The sequence below is a fragment of the Pholcus phalangioides genome, unplaced genomic scaffold (assembly GCF_987345545.1).
Source record: "Pholcus phalangioides strain wild (caught in Gottingen) unplaced genomic scaffold, Ppha-v1.0 ptg000001l_1, whole genome shotgun sequence".
Classification (NCBI taxonomy): Eukaryota; Metazoa; Arthropoda; class Arachnida; order Araneae; family Pholcidae; genus Pholcus; species Pholcus phalangioides.
In genome coordinates, this window is record NW_028301594.1 from 3,551,310 (window position 1) to 3,573,274 (window position 21,965).

General features: G+C 31.5%; 1 protein-coding gene across 1 annotated transcript in view; it reads left to right on the top strand.

Moving 5' to 3' along the window:
• Nucleotides 1-20,355, top strand: part of LOC149089696 (protein FAN-like) — a 33,316-nt gene extending 12,961 nt beyond the window's left edge. The window contains exons 13-33 of the mRNA XM_089238322.1: nt 50-132; nt 332-411; nt 678-768; nt 1,888-1,951; nt 2,536-2,644; nt 2,773-2,842; nt 3,871-4,002; nt 4,245-4,287; nt 5,383-5,555; nt 7,155-7,263; nt 8,490-8,548; nt 10,238-10,305; nt 10,469-10,536; nt 12,021-12,082; nt 12,714-12,775; nt 13,290-13,340; nt 15,372-15,510; nt 15,673-15,711; nt 15,804-15,906; nt 17,819-17,928; nt 20,130-20,355. Of these exons, the coding sequence (XP_089094448.1) occupies nt 50-132; nt 332-411; nt 678-768; nt 1,888-1,951; nt 2,536-2,644; nt 2,773-2,842; nt 3,871-4,002; nt 4,245-4,287; nt 5,383-5,555; nt 7,155-7,263; nt 8,490-8,548; nt 10,238-10,305; nt 10,469-10,536; nt 12,021-12,082; nt 12,714-12,775; nt 13,290-13,340; nt 15,372-15,510; nt 15,673-15,711; nt 15,804-15,906; nt 17,819-17,928; nt 20,130-20,227 (1,813 nt within the window). The 3' untranslated portion in view covers nt 20,228-20,355. The remainder of the gene's footprint in view (nt 1-49; nt 133-331; nt 412-677; nt 769-1,887; nt 1,952-2,535; nt 2,645-2,772; nt 2,843-3,870; nt 4,003-4,244; nt 4,288-5,382; nt 5,556-7,154; nt 7,264-8,489; nt 8,549-10,237; nt 10,306-10,468; nt 10,537-12,020; nt 12,083-12,713; nt 12,776-13,289; nt 13,341-15,371; nt 15,511-15,672; nt 15,712-15,803; nt 15,907-17,818; nt 17,929-20,129) is intronic.
• Nucleotides 20,356-21,965: the final 1,610 nt, after the last annotated feature.

Below are 21,965 nucleotides of genomic sequence, written 5' to 3' on the forward strand. Positions count from 1 at the left end.
CTTTTATAAATTTTTTTTAATTATCTTATAAAATTTTAATTTTTTACAGTTTAGCTGATCGCAGTTTCAATGACTTGACTCAGTATCCAGTCTTTCCTTGGGTTGTTTCTGATTACACATCTAAGAGTATAGGTATGTGGGGGGCTAAAATGACTAGTCCATCAAGTTACTTATTTATGATGTACCTATTTTTCAGTATTTTCTGATAAAATTTTTGAGATATTTTTTGAGTCAAACTAAACGTTTTTACTTTTTATAACATCGTACCAAATGATAGAGTTTGTTATATACAGGGGAAAATATTAAATAATTCATTATTTGAATTATACAGATTTGACTGATTCCTCCATCTACAGAGACCTGACAAAACCTATTGGTGCTCTTAATGAAAAAAGGTTGAAGATGTTGAAGGTAATTCTGCATTGTATAATGCTTGCTCATAATGAAGTATATATTTGTGTGTGCGCGTGCGTGCGTGCGAGAGAGAGAAACACTGACTGACCATTGATGAAAAATATATTATTGATGTGTTTCTTGTGGGAATTTCATGTGATGCACAATTTTCATGTGATTGCATTTACAACTGTAAATGTAATCACAACACAATATCATTGCCTAGGTCATGGTTTTCTGTAACTTGTTTTTTCATATATTATATTGAATTTATCTTTCCGTAGGAAAGGTATGATGAAATGGCAGATCCCAAGTTTTTATATGGATCACATTACTCTACGCCTGGTTTCGTTCTCTATTACGTAGTTAGAAAAAGTATGGTTTTTTTTTTACGAATTCACATTCCACTTCTAAATTAATTTCATGTCATTGTATACAAAATATTATTCACTCTGTATTTAAAAGTCATTTGTAGTTGACTATGAAACTTAAATGTAATTTTTCTGGAACGAAGCTGCTGCTTTAAAAAATTGGTTTTAGCTCTTGCAGTTAATGTAAAGGTGTGACATCTCCAGTTACTTTTTTCTCTAATGTACTGACTTTCAGGATTTCTAATGAATTATCAACTTTTTTCCATCTATCTTCTTGTAAATGCAGTTGAAAAATTACATTTCCCCTTCAAGGTAATGTGTAGGTCAGTCAGTAATATCATAAAATTCTTAAAGAAAATTTGTGAGATTTAAACCGACAATATCTAATTCTGTTTAAATGATGTTGTTCCCCCCCCCCACCCTTGAATAAAAATGATATGTGATATATACAAAGATCCGGCTCATAAAAAGCTGCAGCTTTTCCAAAAAAATTTTATTTCCACTGGTCATTTTTGTATGTGTGGTATATGCACTGGAAAATATGGTACCTTTAACTTAAGTCAGGACAGTTTATAGGCTATTGAGCAGAATGCTCGTACATACCAAAATTCATGAGCAGTTGACTGAATTTGATTCTCAGACAAATTTTTTAGTTGAATGCCCTTCATCGTACCAGCAATTTATTTTATAAACAAGGTGATAGGCACTGAGACTTGGAAAGTTTTCTTTACTTTTTTTAATAGAACAAAATGTGTCTATCAGTTGGAACAGCAACTGCTTGAACAAGTGAATTAAAAACAAATTCACAGAATGATATTTCTTATGAACATAGAAACTTTCCTTCGTGCATTTTATCATGTGCTAAATTCACAAAAAGAAAAAAATTATTCGATAAAGTTTCCATATTAACATAAGTATTTAATAGTAATTTTGATTTGAGAAATTTCTGAATGGTCTACAACTATTTTACATACAAAAATACAGTTTTAAGAGGTTTTCATATATATGAAAATGAATTTTTATCAGTGTGACAAGTGAGACTCAAATTTATCTGGTACTGATTTTTGATAGGCATTTTTTTAATTCACTTTTTTTTCTCTATATGTCATTCTTTAAACTTTAGTGCCGCAATATATGTTGTGCCTTCAAAATGGACGTTTTGATCACCCTGACAGAATGTTTAACAGGTAAAATACACTCTTTTATATAATTGAGGTGAATTTTGATTCTTAAACCCATGAAATAATAAAAATGTAAACATTTACTTGTAACAGTATGCAAATTGGAAAGACACAATGAGAAATCATAATAAGCACATTGCATATCGATTATGTGTGAAATTCAAAATTGTTTTTTTTATATGGTTTTCAATTCACACATGCTGAAGCACCTCCTTGGCTACACAGTAAATCAAAGTATCCCTACACAAGATGATACAGAGTTGCATTTCTTATCAAAATATAAATCCTTTAAATGAAAGCATTTCTCACATTTAGGAAATTGTTAGAGCTTCAAGTTATTTGAGCTCCAAGGACCATTCATTTTCTCATCATGCATCAATATTTATATTTATTTGATTGTGGTTTTAATGGTAATATTATAAATTGTGAGTAAAGGGTGGTTTTGCAAATGCTCATATAAGCTATGATCTCATATTAAACAAGTTTAACTGTATATTGGATTGATGAAAATTTTTGTTAAAATAATTGCTGCTAGTAATTTATTAATTTGATCTATGTCGATGGAGCTATATCCTCTATTCTCTTTGCAGTGTACCTGATACGTGGAGAAATGTCACAACTGGTAATTCTGATTTCAAAGAACTGATTCCCGAATTTTATGATGTGGAAGACAAAGGCAGTTTTCTGCTTCATACAAAAGTATGAAAATTAAACTCATGCAATTTTTTATGAATAGTTCAAAACAAACTGTAACTGATTATATGTTGGCGTACTGATCAATTGTTTGTATTTTAAAGCTATTTTATTACATATCTACTTTATTTTAGAATCTCGATTTTGGTTCTCGCTCGAATGGCCAGAAAGTTGGTAATGTTGAACTTCCTTCATGGGCTGAAAGTATGTTGTTTTTTTTAAATCAACTTAGTAGACCTCTAGTTGTAATGTAAACTTTTAATAAAGTAATAACATATTTTAAGTAATAATATGTGGATAAATGTGATATAATAAATAATATGATAATAAATAGATAAATAATAAATTCTCTCAGCCACCTTGTTGGGCATTTTGCCTGTTGTGGCATTGTATTTGTATTTGTAAAAGAATTCTTTAAAAACTGAAAGCAAATTCTTTTGTGAAGAAATAATTAAAATCATTCAATTTTTTTTATCAAGATGATGGAGGATACATTCAATTTTTTTGCTAAATTTTGTGTAATAAATTTCACTTTTTCATGGGGACACTTTTCTCTTTAAGCCATCGTAAAAAAAACCCAGAAAGTTAAACTTTTAGTCCTACCCTCTAATGAAAGTCCCCAAATTTCATATTCACCATATTCTGACTCAAAACTTACACAATCCTTCAAGTCAGGGCTTAACTCCCTGAAGTCAAAAGAAAAAGTTCTACAGTGAGAAAAAGCAACCCACACATTTGTGGCACCGTGTCTGGAAGGGTTATACCACCTCTTAAAGTTTGTCCCATGAATTTAGAATCACCCTGTATATTCCAACTTGCCTTGAGATAATGATTCCTCAATATATAAACAGGCTTTAAACTATTTTTCCTTAAATAAAACAAAATCTGTTAAATAAGACCACACAAAAACGATTCTTTTTTCTGTAAAAAGTTAAAGAAACAATTTTATTGTAATATGCATGATTTAATGAGTGGATAAACTACCTAAGTGTATATTGTGCTTTGGGTCCCTATGGTATCAAGTTTGAGTGGTTGACCGGTATACGTATGTCTGAAACCAACTGGGAAAAAAACAAGTGATTTAAATTGGAAACTCCAAACAAAAAACATAGCTAGGTCAATTAAAAATAAAAAATACAGCAGTTTATATGAAATAGTATGAAAATACACCATACATTACTTGTATTTCAGATTTTTTATTCTTTTCTAAAGCAATGTGTTTGTTCCTACAGATCCAGAGCATTTTGTTTCTACTCTCCGAGAAGCCTTGGAATCAGATTATGTCTCACAAAACCTGCATAATTGGATTGATCTTATATTTGGTTATAAGCAAAGAGGTCAAGAAGCAATAAATGCTAATAATAGTATGTATCATCCTAATTATTATGTTTATATTTTTTTTATGTGTGTGTGTGTATACACACTAATTCGCTTAGGTTTCATTTAAATTTCTTTCGCCTATGCTACAATTTGAATCAAATGGATGATATGAAATGTGTTGTGTGAATGTTTGCTACTTTGATGTTTGAACACTATTACATCATTTGAAGCATTGTTTTTACACAAATCTGTCTTAAATTTAATATTCTTTTTCCCTGTTCTGTAGTTTTCTATTACTTAACATATGAAGGATCGGTTGACTTGGACAGGTAAATTTCTATTTTTTGAATCATAATTTATGTCGTAATCATATGTTATAATAGTGTTTTTTATATCCAGTCGAATCTTATTATTTAGTGAAGTCACTTTGTCCCATTATACCAAAAATTTGTTCTAGAAAAGTTTGTTTTGTAGAAGCTTGTTATATAGGGACTCCACTCCACTATATTTATAGAATTTAGTTTTAACGTATCATATGGCTATGTTGGCATAGGATGTCTCACTGATTTTTTGTCTAATTATTCCAATTTTTGAAAACTAACAGTTATTATTTCAATTGGTTTTTTTTTTTATACATAGCTAAGAACATGATGAAGTCAGTTTTAATGCATTCATAAGAAATTTTAATCAGGAAAATATATTTATTAGCCTCAAACTTCTAAAAAAGAGAAAAAGGAGAAATTAATTTGCCAGATTACTGAGTTAAGTAGCATCAGTTTTACCGATTCTCATCATTTGCAAAAATGATTTTTAACTCCCATTATTTACCAGCCCTGATGGGTAAATGGAATGTGAGCCAAAAATGGATGAATAATAATTGTCCATATACTGGAGCGGTTTCTTTCTTTTTAAATCAGATCAATAAAAACTCAGATATATACAGTATAGCAACCAAAATGTACCTCGACTATTGGATTGTCCTTGATAAGTTATGTCTTGTCAAAATCATCTCATGTACATGGAGGCTAACTAGATGGTAACCCATAGCTTATTCCTGAAAGATTTTTTTCCTTGTTTCTGGCCAAGATGTTGGCTTGCTAATTGGTACTGGTTTGGAGACGTTTTTGCTGCAGTCATTTGCATTTCAGTTGTCCTAGTACGGTCTTTCTTTATCAAGCTGAAGTAACATCTTCGGTCAAGAAAAATTTAACGATGGAGCTGGAACAATTAAATGTCTTAGGCATGTCAAATATGTCAATAATGCTAACTGTGAAATAAATTTTTGATATGTATTCATAGTAATCAGCTATGAACAGCTATTTTTGCATGGTAATTTTTTTTAGAAGTACTAATGCACAATTTTAGCACAATTTAAATTTTCACATTCATTTTAAATAAACTCAACAAAAAACATGTTTTTGCAGCATAAAAGATCTGAATGAAAAGCATTCTTTGGAAGTTCAAATAATGGAATTTGGTCAAATTCCAAAACAACTCTTTCTGAAACCACATCCTCAGAGAAGGCTTCCATCCCCTTATGATGACCAAAACTTTCTGGACAACAAAGAGGTAGAATTGAGAAGTGAAAAACATGCAGGCAAGGGACAATTTTTATTGTTTGATTAATTTCATATTGTATTCAATTTTAACTATCATCCATCAAGGCTGAATAAATCTATTGCTAATATGCCCAGGACATGTAAAAATTTTGATGAGGCATCTATTTTTTTCCATCACATGCCTTTGGCTAGCATGTAAAATATTGATTCTGACATTTTTAATTTCAAGTTACATACCCTACTGTACATTTAAATTTTTGGAGGTTTGTCCAACTCTGATATCCATACATAAAAGCTTTAGTACCAACAGTTTAAGACGTTTGCTTGACTATATTACCTCATTAAGATTTTAGCCCAGATATGTTTAATCATAATTTGGTGTAATTTAAGTATTTTAATATACTTAATTTCAGATGGAAAAAGATGGTTTTATTATTAGTTTTTCTAGTGGATTACAGTTTTTTTTCATACAGGAAATAATTTTTTGTTGAAAAAAAAATTGCTAATCAAATTTTCTTTTTTTGTATTATACAGTCGACACTTGTTTTTATGAATCTATACAGACTTGATAATTAGTTCGTAAATGGGAGAGGCAAAAAAATGTGGGAAATAAAAATGATTTATTCGTTCACCTTTATTGCTGATTTCCATAAAAATCACTTTATTTTTGTTTACTTCATCGCAGCATTTATGTAAATATAGGATTCCATAGAATTGACATAGGATAACATTTCATGCGAATCTTGTTTCTCTGAAATATTTTCAGGGTGGCGGAACACACAGCTGGAACCACTTGCCATAAAAACGATCCTTTTCTGATCTTTGATTGTAAGACTCATGTAATTTTTGCTCAATCCCATACTTTTTGGCAATTTCTCTCTGTGTAAGAGTTCGCTCATTAATTTCCTTCAAAATATGTTTTTCATCCACTGTCAAGCACAATCTTTTCCATTTTGTTGAAATTGCAAAAAAGAAGAATAGACGAACAGCAGTTGTATGAAATAGAGTTTGATTGACTCTCGACTCTGAAATGGCCTATCAGTAACCTAATGTTCCACACCATTTCTGAAATCACCAGTTTATCCAATCATAATGCACAAAGAGAATTACATTGTCAACACCTCTTCAATTCATGGTCATCTCGGCCCTACATAAAATCCTCCTTCCTAGCATGTTGTTTGCAAAAGACCTGTATGTTGGTGATAATGTTCTATGTTTTTCCTAAGAAATATAGAACTTTGGAATTGGAGTGTACTTTTGATTACTGTGAACTCAAAGGCAGCTGGAAGAATAAAATAACTGAAAAAAAAATAGCGGAGGAAAACCAAGTTTGTTGGTTTTCCAACAAACCATTGAAAGGTGTTGATATAAATGATAGCTCGTGAAATAGAGTGGATTTTAACATCAGCTCTATGGCATGATGTTCAGGACAGAGGACCAGTGCATAAAAAAGAGCATGTTTGTAAATTGGAGATTTGTAAAATCTAGCGTCGACTTTGCTTCATAATTACAGAGGCAGTTCATTCATCTTTTAATATAGATTAAATGATTGCAGTTGTGATTCTGTTACTTTGGTAAAAATAATTTCTCCTATGTTCTCTGAAATTATTCATATAAACATTGAAATATAATTGCAGGTGATGGTGTTGACTTGATTAATCATAAAAGAAAAGATTCACTAAATTTGTGGAGTTCTAGAGACATGTGTCTTTTAACAGCAATCACACAGTTCAAAATGCACAAAGAGTAAGTCGGAATCTTCCTTTATGTATGTTGCAGTAAAAGCCCAAAAACTAATGAATCTTAGGCTTTATGGAAGTAAATTGCTAGAAGTGCAAAAAATGCTCAAGAACTTCCTATTTTGGGCTTTCACTAAACTATTTAATGCTGTATTTTTATTTATCAATTATATTATTAATTAATCATGTATTAATTACCAGTGATAATATTTATTGTAACTTCATATAATACACATTATAAATTCTCTGAATGATAGTCTGTGTGTATTCCAAAAATTTTAGTAATTTTTAATTCTGTATAAGAGATAAAGGACACTGTGTCACAAAAAAGAAATTTCACAGGAGAGTCATTTAAAGATTTTTTTAGTATGTCTTTCTGTGGAACTTGCTTGTGTTATAAAGTAAATATCTCCATTATTTATTGAAATAGTATTTAATGTCCTATAACCATGCATAGTGTAATGGAAGTACTGTAAATTAATATTGTTATCTCAACGTTGAAGAAAATGGAAGTAGCGCCCTTTACCTCCAGCATAAAGAATTAATAATAATGATGTGCTTGTAAATGTTTACTTTTACTAATTTAAATCGTAAGTTTTACCAGTCTCCAGACTTCTGCCACAATATATTCGTATATTCATTTTGATAAAGTATGGGTCAGTAAATGGGGTAAAAATAAAATATCAATAAAAAAATTCAATCACATTTTTTGATAATGCGATTGAATTTAAGACCACATAATATGGTTGTTAATAAATGGAGTGCCTTTACTCCGGGGGTAGTAAATTGTAACACAATTGACACGTTTAAAAATAAATATGATAAACATGTATTGGTGTTAATTGAGAAGCTATCAATACTTAAATAAGACATCCATAAATATTTTTTATTTGGGGATTGTATTATATTTTATCGTGTATATATGGTTTTTAGTTTTTATGATTGCATTTTTAATTGGGTTGTTGTATTTTTGAAATATGTAATACCCATATTTGTTATGGGCATCTTTTTCTCAGCCCACCTTTGGCATTTTACCTGTGTTGTGGCCTGTTATTTATATTTAAATCGTGCGTAATCTTGGTATTTGTTGTGCTCGAAACTAACTTTTTTCATTCTTTCATCCTTTATTGGGTTTGTTTTTTTTATAGTTTTTAATTCTTTTGATTCAAAATTAATCCTGTTAATTACCATCAAAATGATTCTTAATAACAAAATTTATTTTTTGTTTTATAGCGCTGTCACTGATGTTTGTATCACAAGCAATATAAAATATGTATTTTCTGTTTCGCAAGGTAATTTTTTTTATTAACTCCTCAAAGTGTATCTGGTATATGTTGTGACATTTTAAAAGATTTTTTTCGGTAATAGAAATACGTCTGAACAAAAATATGATACCATAGCAGTTGCACGATTCAATTAAACTCAGTAAATCTTAAGGTTCATGAAATAGAGTGCTTGTAATGATTCTCTTGCAGTAATACATGTGAAATATTATGGTTCTTTTAACTGAGAAAAATATATTATATGCATAACATGATGAGATGAACTACAGTAAGACCCTGATTAACCAAGCTAAATGTGCACCAGACATAACTAGAATAACCAAAATCTTGGATAATGTAGACCTTGCAGAATTTTCAAATGAAATAAATAGACATATATATATAAATGATGGAGATTTAATTCTCTTTCAAGTTGTTTAATATGATACCATAGCAGTTGCACGATTCAATTAAACTCAGTAAATCTTAAGGTTCATGAAATAGAGTGCTTGTAATGATTCTCTTGCAGTAATACATGTGAAATATTATGGTTCTTTTAACTGAGAAAAATATATTATATGCATAACATGATGAGATGAACTACAGTAAGACCCTGATTAACCAAGCTAAATGTGCACCAGACATAACTAGAATAACCAAAATCTTGGATAATGTAGACCTTGCAGAATTTTCAAATGAAATAAATAGACATATATATATAAATGATGGAGATTTAATTCTCTTTCAAGTTGTTTTTAATCAATGCAATAAATAGCAATAATTTAGGATCAGTATGAATAGGATAAACTTTGCATGAAGTGTGCTGTAATTTATTTACAGTTTACGACATTGTGAAGATTACATACAGTGCAGTGCTTTTAAAATAAACATTCAATTCCTTCTGTCATCAAATACATCAAAACTCATCAGGAACCACCATGGTGCTCACAACCAACAATTTCAAGATGTATATCCATCCCAGAGTTTTCCGAACTTCCACTCCCATGACTATGCCACCAGAGGTGCTGGCCTGAAGAAAGCATTTGGGGTGGGGGGGCTGAAAGTTGCTTGTCCTCCTGTATATATGGGACTTGAGTGCATATGCAGGAAAATAAAGGTGCATTGTGTTTTTTGTGAATTGGGGGGCCTCTAATAGCTTCAACCTCTAGGTTTCAGTGCCTATGTATGCCACCTAATTTTTGAAATATAATCATAAAAATTTCATAGGAAAACCTGAACCTAGGTTAATTGGGACTGAGTTAATCAACATCCTACTCTGTTTGTGGAAGGGAAAAAAGGTTTTTTCTGTCTAAACTGGATGCAGGTGCATGCAAAAAACTACTCTTTTTATGATTCGTTGATTTAAAAATGCAATCAAACTTCTGTAGCTCAAAGTGCTTCTGGAAATTGATATTACTTTGAGGCATAGAACTTTAAAGAAATACATCACACATAGAAAATTGAAATTTCTTATAGTCGATCACATTCAAGTTATAGAAGTTTTGTTGTAACTATTTCCTGCCTCCCTCCCCCACCCCACATCCTGAAACTGTGCCCCTAGATGTGATCTTTAGCATTGCACTGGCCAGAATTTTTTATTCGTATATAATACTGAATTTGTTGTCTAAAAAACAAAATAGATCATATTCAAATGATAATATTATGTTATTAATTGGAAGTTTCAGGGGAACTACAATCAATTTTTATTTTCACCTGCAGATAGTCAATTGAAAATGTACTCATTAGAAGAAAAACGACAATTACGAAGCATCAATGTATATAACATGGTATGTGGAAATAGTGTTTGCAGTCAGTGAAGTAATTTTCTGGAATTCATGAATATTTGATCATGGATATTTTCAGTTTCCTGCCATACTTAAACTATACAAACATGCATTGGTAAGGGTCATTTTTAAAGCATGTAATATATTTATAAGTCTTCTTCTCTAGGCTTTACCATCTTGTGTGCTGATGGAAGATAATAAAACTGTGATTGTTGGCTCCTGGGATAATTATGTGTAAGTGAAATATGTTTGTTTTTTACATTTTGTATCTTCAAATGAATAGTCGATAATTTAAAAAATCAGTGACCTTTACATAAGTACAAGAAATTAAGCATCTCGGCATGTGCTGGAACTCCAGGTTACAAGTATAATTCTTTCCATGAATGTGCTCATAATTCATAGCACTTGTATCAAACTTCCCTATAGGAAATAATGGAAACTAAAATGATTTGTTCCATAACCCTCTTCCTTATGCTAGCCACTCATTTCGAAAGCAAAATTACAGATTAATTTATTTTAAATTATTTTATTTTGTATTGAAGGCATATGAATTTTTCAAAATGATAAAAAGGAGCTCGGATTTTGCTTTGAAATCCGGGCTTGTGCTAAGAATAGCACCCCTATAATCAGTGCCGTCTTAACGAATGAGCTCACATCAAAAAAGGGCTCCTAAAATATTGAAGTTCCATTAATACACATAAACCCTGTTCACATGTGCAAATATTGCGGTAGGATTGGGAGTGCTAGCACCTCTCTTGACGACTTTTTTCCTTCATAAAAAAAGAAATTGAGAGTAGTCATTGGTGCAAATTCTTGAAGTGGGTTGTAAAACGCTTTTTCTATTTCCCATTTGAACGGGGCTATAGGCATACAAATTTTGTTTAAAATTTTTTGAAATACAAAATTAAAATTGCATATATTTTGAAATTTTGATCTTTCATTGAAATAATAAAAAAATCCTTGTGAAAAATGCTTTGGCCAAGCCCCTGAAATCATTAAGATGACCTTTCTCTCAGTTTCAAAATTTCTATTCATCTTGTGAGACATTACTCATTAATTAAGTAAAAAAATATTTGTTAAAAGTTTTTTCTCATGTTGCATTACCATCAATACTCATAAACTGAGTTACTCATAATCCAAAGTTGACTGTATACATTTGGTTTAGTGTTTAACCCTTAAACTTCTCGCATTGCAAATAGGTTATAATTGCAGTAATCTGGTGAATGGCATTCTCAATGATTTGTGATGCAGGGAAATTTTTCTTTTTTCGTGTGAATATAAAAAGTAGAAAGGTGTATTTCTCTCTGACTATTTACCCTTAAAGGGTTGACATTTTTCTTGAAAATAGAGATTTCAACTCATCTGAAATAGATTTATCTGGTTGTAGTATTCACAGGATACATTATTGCATTGTTTGTTGAAAAAAATTAAATCACAAATTCTAACATTAACACACATTTTACATTTCTGCTGTTCTTTGTGATCCCCCCCCCCCACCCCAAGAATTGAATCAACTCCTAAATTATAACAGTACTACGTGATGGAAAAATAATGCCCCTTTCTTTTTTTCTAATGAGGTGAATAAAATCCATGTTCCACAGCAGCTAAAATATAAACCCATTTACTGAAATTTTTTGAATGGAATTGACCTTTCTTATTATTTAGGTTGTGCATTGTCATTATGTCGTACGTTCTCATTGTATTTACAATATTTTCAGATATACATATAACGCAGAGTATGGAAAAGTCCTTGTGACAACATTAGCTCATGATGATGCTGGTAATATCTTGAATACTTGTTGTAGCAAAATTTTATTTTATGATGCTATTTATCAACTGTAACCAAACTGACTATCAATATTCGATTTTAGATTTCATAGAAAAATTTAGTACAATCCATTGTGTGTGTGTGTAAAAGTCATGAGAAAATACCATTGTCAAGAGTTTATATATACACTAAAAGTTTTGTATTTTTGACTTTCTAATTTTTTTTTAAAATAAACATTTTTATGAAGTTGTAGATTATAATTAGCTAAACTTTCAACATTTGTTGGTCTTTCAAAAAATTATTTCAATCTGATGTAACAAACCAATAGAAAAATTTAGTTTTTAAAGCAGAAATCAAAGCAGATTTTTAATGAGGATGGAAATGTGGAAATCAATCTGTTGCAAGTTCTTTTACAATTATTTATTTTTCTAATCAGGTCTGATATAGAGTTATTTTTATGTGCTCACTGCTGAAAAATAAACATTAACACAAAACAAAATACTGACGCAGTTATATGAACCCAGCACTTGTGTCCCATATAAACACAAATATTTCTTAAGATTTTTGAAAATTTGTATAATTTTTTGGAATAAGAAAGACTTACTACATTTAAAATATTAATTTTCTGTTATTTTCCTTTCAGTCACTGATGTTTGCTTTCAAGATGGTTTGCTTGCAACATGCTCAGTGGATTCTACAGCAAAAGTATGAAAAATAAATATACTAACTTGATTACAATTTCAGAATACAGTAGTACCACCAATGTTTATGTCACTCCACGTTTACGTTGTCTCACCCTATAGAAAGAATGTTTTCAGTTAGATATAGTTCAAGAAAAGGTAAAGGCTTTTGGCATCATATTACAGAGAAATGTTTCCTTGAGAGAATCACATAAAAAATGGCAAATAGGTAGGGAAAAATAAATAAAATCTGTGCAAATTTTCCTCTTGTCTCCTCCCAAAAAAGGAGTGGCATTGTCTATGTCATTAGTTTTGGGATGAATTACTGACATAAGATTCGGGTATGGTATTGATCACATGAGAGTAGGGAATTCAGAAAAAAATCATGTTTGAACTGTCAATAAGGGATTGTAAAACAATTATATTTTGATAAAATATTATTACAATAAATATTTAATTAACTAATATAAAATATCATAAATCAACTTATAATTTAAATATGTAAAATTATAATTTATTATTAAACTGTATTTTTGTAGATCTGGAACTATGCTACAAACTCTCATAGGTCATCATCTGTTGCTCAGCTGGTAAGTTATATTATTTTTACACTGTATCCACAGTATTATCATATAATGTCCAGCATCCTTGTGATCGCTCAATCTGAAATATCATGCAGTTACCTACAAGTTTACTAAATACATTGTTGCACATGGCATATTGCTTTAGTCCTTGCAGGAAAAATTTTTTATTAAACATATCACTATCAGCTGTATGTCGGATGTTAAAGTCTATTGGGGGGAAAATGGGTACTACATCACCTTATTGGACTGCAGAAATAGCTCATATGGAAATGTTCCTGTATCCACCTGTAGTGTCTGGAAAAGGTATCGAGCATTTTTTGCAATTATCATTGTTAAAGCCCAGAAGTTTGGGCACTAAACATGATTGAAATAGGCCGGCATAAAGGCACTTTCTTTTCTTTCTTTCAAACCAAACACAGACTATGCTCTATTGTTATCAGGCAATTTTAGCATATCCCCAATGGGGGCTGTACCACAGAGAGAATAATAATACAGAAAATAGGAAGTAAAATAAAACAATGCACAAATACAGCGATTATGTACGAGTAGAACATGGTGTGGTAGCACCGTGAAATGTAACACAGAAAACATGTAAACACAGAAAAAAATAAACTTATACAATATATAAAAATGGGGGAGGGAATCACATAAGAACAGCCAGTATGCCATATCACAAGTGAGAGTAAATCCTGGGTTGCCTGACCATTTGTTGGGTGGGTTCTACGAGGTCTGCATTTCTGGTCTTATGGACAATCTGTGGATTCGCTTGTAGGTAGCGTACGAGGTCAGTAAGCTGTCTCTTAGAGCTCTCCCTCTGCAATATGCAGCTCAGCCATCGTGTGAAAAAGGCACTAAAAATGCTTGAAATGGGCACTAAAAAAGGTCATTTGTAATTAATTAAAGGAAGGAAAAGTAACTAAAAGCCTAGACATCAAGTGTCCAAAAACTGACTAAAAATTGGTTGCACTTACTCCGTTTACTGCTTCAGTTATAACTTATAATAACTGAATTATTTTTAAAATTGAATTGATTGCATGCCAAAAATAAAGTTGTTTGTGGAGAGAGACTTGTGACCAGAGCCCTCTCAACTCCTGCATGGCTGGGTGAGCCAAGAAGCCAAGACGTCAACTGATGACATCTTGCATCTTGGTATAGGGATTAGTCAGCTATATGTTACATATACAATGCTGTCCAATAATTGAGCAAGATATGTTATAAGGAGAAACAAACTTTTAATTTTTCTCAGCTTTTCTCATATATAGGCTGTGTTCATCTGAAACAACATTCATGTCTAACACCATCCGGCCATGGCAAAGTTAATGCAGGGCAATGCTAAGTTCTCCATCTCTCAGGCACTTGCACCTATTTGTGTTTAAATTGGGCTGGAAGGGGGGGGGGCTTTCTGACAATACCTAGAGAGATTTGAAAAAGATCAAGTCTTTTGAAGTTTTCCATGCTCGGATATCTAAGTTCTACAAATGATGACCTCTGAAATTCATGAACAAACTTAAAACAATATTAAAATATGCATTTATGGCAGGAAAAATAAAAAAATACCTTTTTTTTTCAAAAAAAAAGAGTTCGAGAATAGGCATTTTTGGCATTTCACCTGAACCTCCAGGCTCTAATCCTTGTATTGATTTAATATGGAGGAAAGGTTATTGCGAAGCTGAATTGGAAATTACATTAAAATTAATGGGGTGATATATAATCACCATGTTGCCACTTGAAGATGAATGATCCTCATACCATGTATGCCTAGCTGTTTTATACATTTATGGGGGGGGGGGGTTCACTTTAAATGCAGTATATTTAATCTTTTGCTTGGACAGATGAAGGGAATAACTTAAAAGCTGTTTTGACATATTTATCATTAATTTCCCACTCCATCTGGTTGAAAAAATATATATTCTCAGAGTTATACCTGTAATTATCAGTTATGAATGAAACTTTTTTTTTCAAGAGGGGGAAGAATATATAAATACTGTGATGAAATAGATGATTTATTTCTGGATTTATTTTTCTTTCATGCCTTAGAAAGCTGAACTGGATCATGATGCAGGTGTAAAATGCATCAGCTTGAGCTCAGACAATTCCTTGCTTGTTTCTGGTACAGAAGATGGCCAAGTCACCCTGTGGGAGCTTACAAGTTATTCTATAGTCAATCAATATTCATGTATGTTGCTTTTTTTCTGTTGCTGCTCTTATTACACTTTATGTCTTATATGTGTCTTTTAAATTATGTGGTGTCTCAAATAGTTTTTGTATGCTTTATAACTTAGGAATCAATAAATGTTTTTAGCAACAATAACAAAAAACCTTTTGTCTTTCCTTGTAGACCATTCTGGTGCTGTCCATTGTGTGGCTTTCAGTCCAGGTATACATTTAAATATTAATTCATTTGGTGAAAGTCATTTAAATATCACAGAAATACCTTACATTTAAACCTTTTACCCTGTATATTTGTAGATGGGAAAAAAATAGTCTCTTGTGGCGCTGACAGTACTCTCAAAGTTTTGGATGTTCAGACAGGTACTCTTTTGTACTGTAAGGACTGCTATGAGGAGCTCAGGTAGGGATTTATAATTGATGTATATCCATCTGGTATCATATCAAACCAAATCAATTTCAATACTATAGTTATGATAAAAATGAAAATTAAAATAAGTAATCATATCATTTATAGTGTTATACAAAGTTCCTTTAATAAAGTTGCCATGTTCTGAACTATCTAAAGCTTTGGCCGCATATCAGAAAATTTTAAAACTTTGTAGATTATTTATATAAAAGGACAAGGAATCGAAAGCAAAAAAAAATCAGTGTGCATTTACCATTTGAGAATATTTTCTTTATTCAAATTACAGTGCTTGTGCCAAATTTTTGCAGGCATGTGACGATACTGCTCATTACAAATTATTTAAACATCTCCAGCAAAACCATTTCCATTCTGATTTTCTTCAGTAAAGAGTATGGCATTGTGATGAACCATAGACCATACATGCTTTCAATTAAAAAAAGTATCCAAATTATGTGTCAGACTCATATATGTCATTCATGTTGCAAAGGCTTGTATAATTATTAAAATAAAAAAATATATATCTTTTTGTATTTGCTTACCCTCTGTCCTCAAAAATCCAAGTACAAAGTTTGTTGTAAATCCAATTACAAGTTAGTCTTGTCTCTCCTGAAGCCAACAAAAATGTTCCACATTTCTAAGTACAATATTCAATGAGATATTTTAATTTGAAAAACGGTCGAAAGTTTTAAAAAAACAGCATTAAATATAAGTAAGCACTTTTGCTCTCATTTAATTTCCCAACTTTCCTTCATTTTTTACTCTTCATTTCATTTCATTGAATATTGCTCTTAGAAACATGGAACTTTTTTTTTCTTTTTTCATCAGGAGAGACAGAACAACAACTTTCTAATTGGGTTTTTGAGCACAGCGTGTCCATATAAAAAGCTTATTTTTTTAAATTTCAATAACTATACAACCCCTTGCAACATGAATAACATATCTGAGTACTACACATTATTTGGATACTTTTTCTAATGCCTTTAGGATCAATGGTTTGTCAGCCTGTGTGTAATATTACCTATGCACCCTGTATATATAAATATATATATATATATATATATATTATGTTCTATATGAAAATTGAAAAATAGATTTTTAACCAGTCAGGTGTCCAATTAATTTCTCCTTTTTTTCTTTCTTAAAAGTATATATCTTTGTGCTAATTTGAAGCTAATAAAATGAACTTTCCTGATTAAAATTTTTTATGAATACATTCAAACTAACTTCCTTACATTCTTAACTGTTTTTTTAAAATCACCAACAAAAAAAATTATGATAATTGAAATAATTACTAATTATTTTTTGAAAATTAAAGTAATTGTATTAAAAATTGACACAACTGTGTATGAAGTCTTAACCAGTCAAATAAGTTAAACAATGTATTCTGACCAGCTATGCTCTCAAAATTATATTTAAGACAGCCATGTGTGTTTAGTACATGCTATAAATATATTTTTCAGATTCAAGTTTGAAAGTTTTCTCTTGTCAACATTTCAACTTTGAAATTTATTATTAACTTGCCTTCCTAATTCACTGTAAATTCTTGTCAACTTACTGTAGTTCAAACAGTTATAGTCATTCACTTAATTTGTTAAGTTTTCAATAGTAATTTGTAAGTATAACTTATAATTTGTAAGTTCTGGGTAGCTGAACATCATATGGTATTATTTTGTAATTTATTTAAATTTTTGAACACAGTGAGATCATTTTCATTGGTGGAGATATGGGGGCGGGTGTCAATCCCCCCACCTACGTCAATGACAGAATCCACTGATCTAATGTATATGTATACATATGAATTGACATTATCATCATGATCCCGCCTCCCAGCCTTTCAAGTCTATCTCGTGCCTATGATGATGTTTCACATTCTTTTAATACTATTAATTCTCGTTTGTTGATACAGATGTCTTTGTTGGAACGGATTCTGTGCTGTTACTGGTACGAGTATGGGAAACTTGATCATTTGGGATTTGATTCAAGGCCAAATACTGAAATCAATACCTGCTCATTCTGGTAAGTCAATTATGAAAATTGCATTTTGGTTTTAAATTGGCAAACTTGAAAAACTGTCATAAAATACTTTTGTATGTATCACTCTCAAACAGGTTGAGCACCCTTGTTTTACATAATGGCTTTAGTGACCTGCTCAGACGCTTTCTGATGATGTGAATTGTCATAATATTGTTGCGCCTTGTCATTGTATGATCAGTTTTATGTAAGCGGGAAACTGAGATTAAAATTTTTAACTGGTTAATCAAAAAATTTTCATCAGTTCATCAACTGATTAATCAAATATTTTCAGTTGTTATTACTTTACAAGCAAACTTATTAGGTAACTTTTTTTAAGTTTTGCTACAAAATGTTTTTTATTCATTTCATTCACCCCATTCGCTAGATGTAATAAATATTGGAATAATTTTATATATTATTAATTTATATTTTTTTTATAATAATATAATAATTTTAATAAAATATTGGAATAGATTAAAGAATTAAGGCTGCATACTTTGCGTAATTGTGAACATTTTTCTCAGATCCTGGGATTTCTTCCCCGGTTGTCCTAACGTTTTTTCTAAAAAATCAGTCATTTTTGGTTATTCACTGATTTTGAGACTGATTCTTTCAAACTGTTATTTTTTTCCCAGAAACTACTCCCATACTGAACACCCGGTTATAGTACTCCCATACAACAACCCTTTCAGTACGGAAGTAGTTTCTAGAGGGAAAAGTGGACTGATGTTCCCAAGTATGTAAACTTGCCCTCAGTGGAGACAACAAATTTTTATCTTGTCTTCTAAAACTTCCACCAATTCCAATTTAAAATTGAAATCATCACTAGTGTTTTCTTAATTGACTTGTATTTCCCCATGTCAAAAAATTTGATCAAAATATTGATTCAAATATTTTTCAATAAGATCAATTATCTGAAATCTACAGAGTTGCCAACTGCTATGGATTGTCTGTAGTTTCTACAGGGGATACTCTCAATACTATTGTAAATTGGAAATTGTATTGGAAATTGTTTTTTCTTCAAATTGCATAATATGTATCTTTTCTCTTTTAAAAAAAAATTCGGGCTTTGGGTTTCTTGCTATATTTTGCTTATTTTCTTTTCTTTTGTTTTTTAATCTTGTTGATCTTAATTGTAATGATAAATTCATATGCGCATGTGATAGAGTTCAAGAGAAGACAAACTCAGTCTTGAAAAGGGTTGGTAATTAAATTTAGCCTTCAAGGTGTGCGTATGTAGGAGATAGGCGCACTCTACTTTCCTCGATGTATCTCCTACATACGCTTGTTAGAAAGTTAGAGGAATGGCAAACTTGCGATCCAGGCTGGCATTAGAACCTGACGATAGGGTTTAAATACCAGTATCTAATATCAGACTTCGAAAAATCTGAAAAGTATAAGGAACATATGTGAAATCTGTCCTCCGTAAGGGCCTGTGGTTGGTCCCCAAGTCAGGTAAAGGCCGTATTGGATCCGCCCACCATGCTACTCAATGCCCAAATGTGAAGAATCACATTCAAAATTGCCCCGCACTGTGGGCTAAAAGTAGTTTTTTGGGGGGGGGTGGTCTGGACCTAGGTTTATTTGCGCCGATAGTGACTGATCGAGTCCGCAGAATTTGTTACGAACAAAATGTTTTGTCATAGGTGCTCTGATACCAAGAAAACAGGGGGCTCTAGGGTTGCTAGTCGTCCATATATATGACCTACAAGGATAGGCAACCTCACAAGGCTTGGGGAAGAGGGAGCTCATGTAGCCTAAGACCCAAGTTTCCAGAGGTGCATATTCAATTGAAAGAAAACGAAAACAATTACATTCTTTCAATTCTTTGACATTCTTTCAATAAATTCTACAGTGTTTCTTTTTATTGTACTATGATCATGTTGTCCCGTAGGGACCTCCTCCCCCCCCCCCCCCCCCAACACCAAACTCAACAATTCATTACTACTGAGAGGCTTCGTGCTAATGTTGGCATGCGTGTATCTAGAAGTGTAATTTTAAAACATCTTATCGGTTTCGTCAAATAAATCAAAATAAATATAAACTTTTGTTAAAATATTTTCATCCGATCAATCAAGTCAATTAACTCAACTAAAATTTTTAACTGCAAAAAAACAATTGATCAATTAACTGACCCAGTCCCAGTTTTATGTTTAATTTATGAAAGTTATTATTAAAAAATTGTCATTTTTTTCTCAATCTAGGTGCAGTGACATGTTTAACTGTGTCTTCTGATGGTTGTACCATTGTGACTGGAGGTGAAGACTGTACTGTAATGGTATGGCAAACAGCTGAGTTATAGCATTTTTCTGCTCAATCAGACAGTTCTTTTTTTTTTACATATGTGAGTATATCGGTCAAGACAGAAAAGAACTTTGTGGTTGTGTTAACAAAAAAAAATGTAGGTCTATGCATTTGTGGCAAAATGAACTGTGATGCTCTGTGTTATTCCTGTATCAGGAATATTGATGAACGCTAAAAGCAACCCTGCTGCTGTAAGATAACTGAAGCCGATGCCTTAACAATCTTTTTTTTCCTTTTCATTGTCATTTTTAGGATTGTTTCTACACGTATCGTGGGGATTACTTATGCTTGTATAACATGAGGGGAGAGTGGCCAAATTATTTTTTAATTTCAGCATTTAAATAATATAGACGAAGTTGAGAAATGTATACACATATATACCAGAGCTGGACAAATCCCAGGCGTCAGGTTGCCTGTCAACTAAAAAACATACTGGTGCCTAAAATTTTGAACATGAAAGAGGGTCACTATACCCTGAAAAAGTCAAAAGAAACATCATTTTGGGTCTTTTTCTTTTGGTTAAAGAGTTTTTGGTAGGTAAAACTTTTTTCTGGTGCCTGGATCATTTGCGATTCGTCCAGCCCTGATATATATATATACTCATATTATTTAGTGATGTTCTTGTTTTGTATATGAATTAGCATAAACATCATTTACTTTAAGGATAAAAATTAATTACATAAAAATTGTTGATTGTTCATCAAAGTCTACAGGCATTTCGATTTCACATCATAATAAAATATAATCCCTGAGATGGTGACTGGCCACCATGGATCACTATTATTCTGTGCAGATCAGAACTTAGCATCCCTGCACAATACTTTATTTCATTGGATATTAGTGAGAACATTAAAGCCTTTGGTCTTCATTGTATAAGAATATCCCCAAATTCATTGGGAAAAGTCTTATTATTATGTGGAGATGTGAAAATACAATTTTAAAAAGTCTCTGTATGTCATTGCTATCATATGTAGATCTTAATCACACCATAACTATTCGTATTATTGTCAATATGTATTATTAGAGAGAGTCAATCCAGATGAACATTTCACATTTTTTTTTTTATAACTAAGATTTCTGTAGAAGCAGAAATATAGGGTGAATAAAAGGTCTTGGACTCATCTTAAAAATTAATAACAAATCTACCATTTGAAATGTAAAAGGTGTGGTTTGTACTAAATTACTTATCATAGCCTAGAGTTTTTTGATAAATTAAATTCAAATACCACTCACAGGTCACACTGTAAAACAAAAATCTCAACAACACATAAAATTCAACACGAACAGTGCATAATTAATATTTAATTTTATGTTACATAAACCTGTCATGTTTCAATATGAGTGCTATTTTTTTGTTCAGACCACATCTAAACAGGTGATAGGGGCTCATGTTGGAATATGGTAGTTTTATATAATGTAAATCGTCATAAGCATTATTTATGCATTGCTTGTGTTGCATTCCATGTGTTATGGCTAGTGTTTTATTTTACAGTGCCACCTGTGAGGGAAATTAAATTTTTTTTTTTTAAATTTATCAAAAATAACTTGTCCAGTGTTTCCCGAAGTGGGCAATATTGCCCCCTAGGGGGGGGGATGAAGTGGTTCAGTGGGTGATAGAAACTACGAGTATAACATGGGATCCTATTGGTTGACTTGAGTTGGAAGGCAATGAGAGAGAAAAAATTTTCTGAAGAATTGGGGAGTAGAACAAAAAGTTTGGGAAACTATGGACTAGA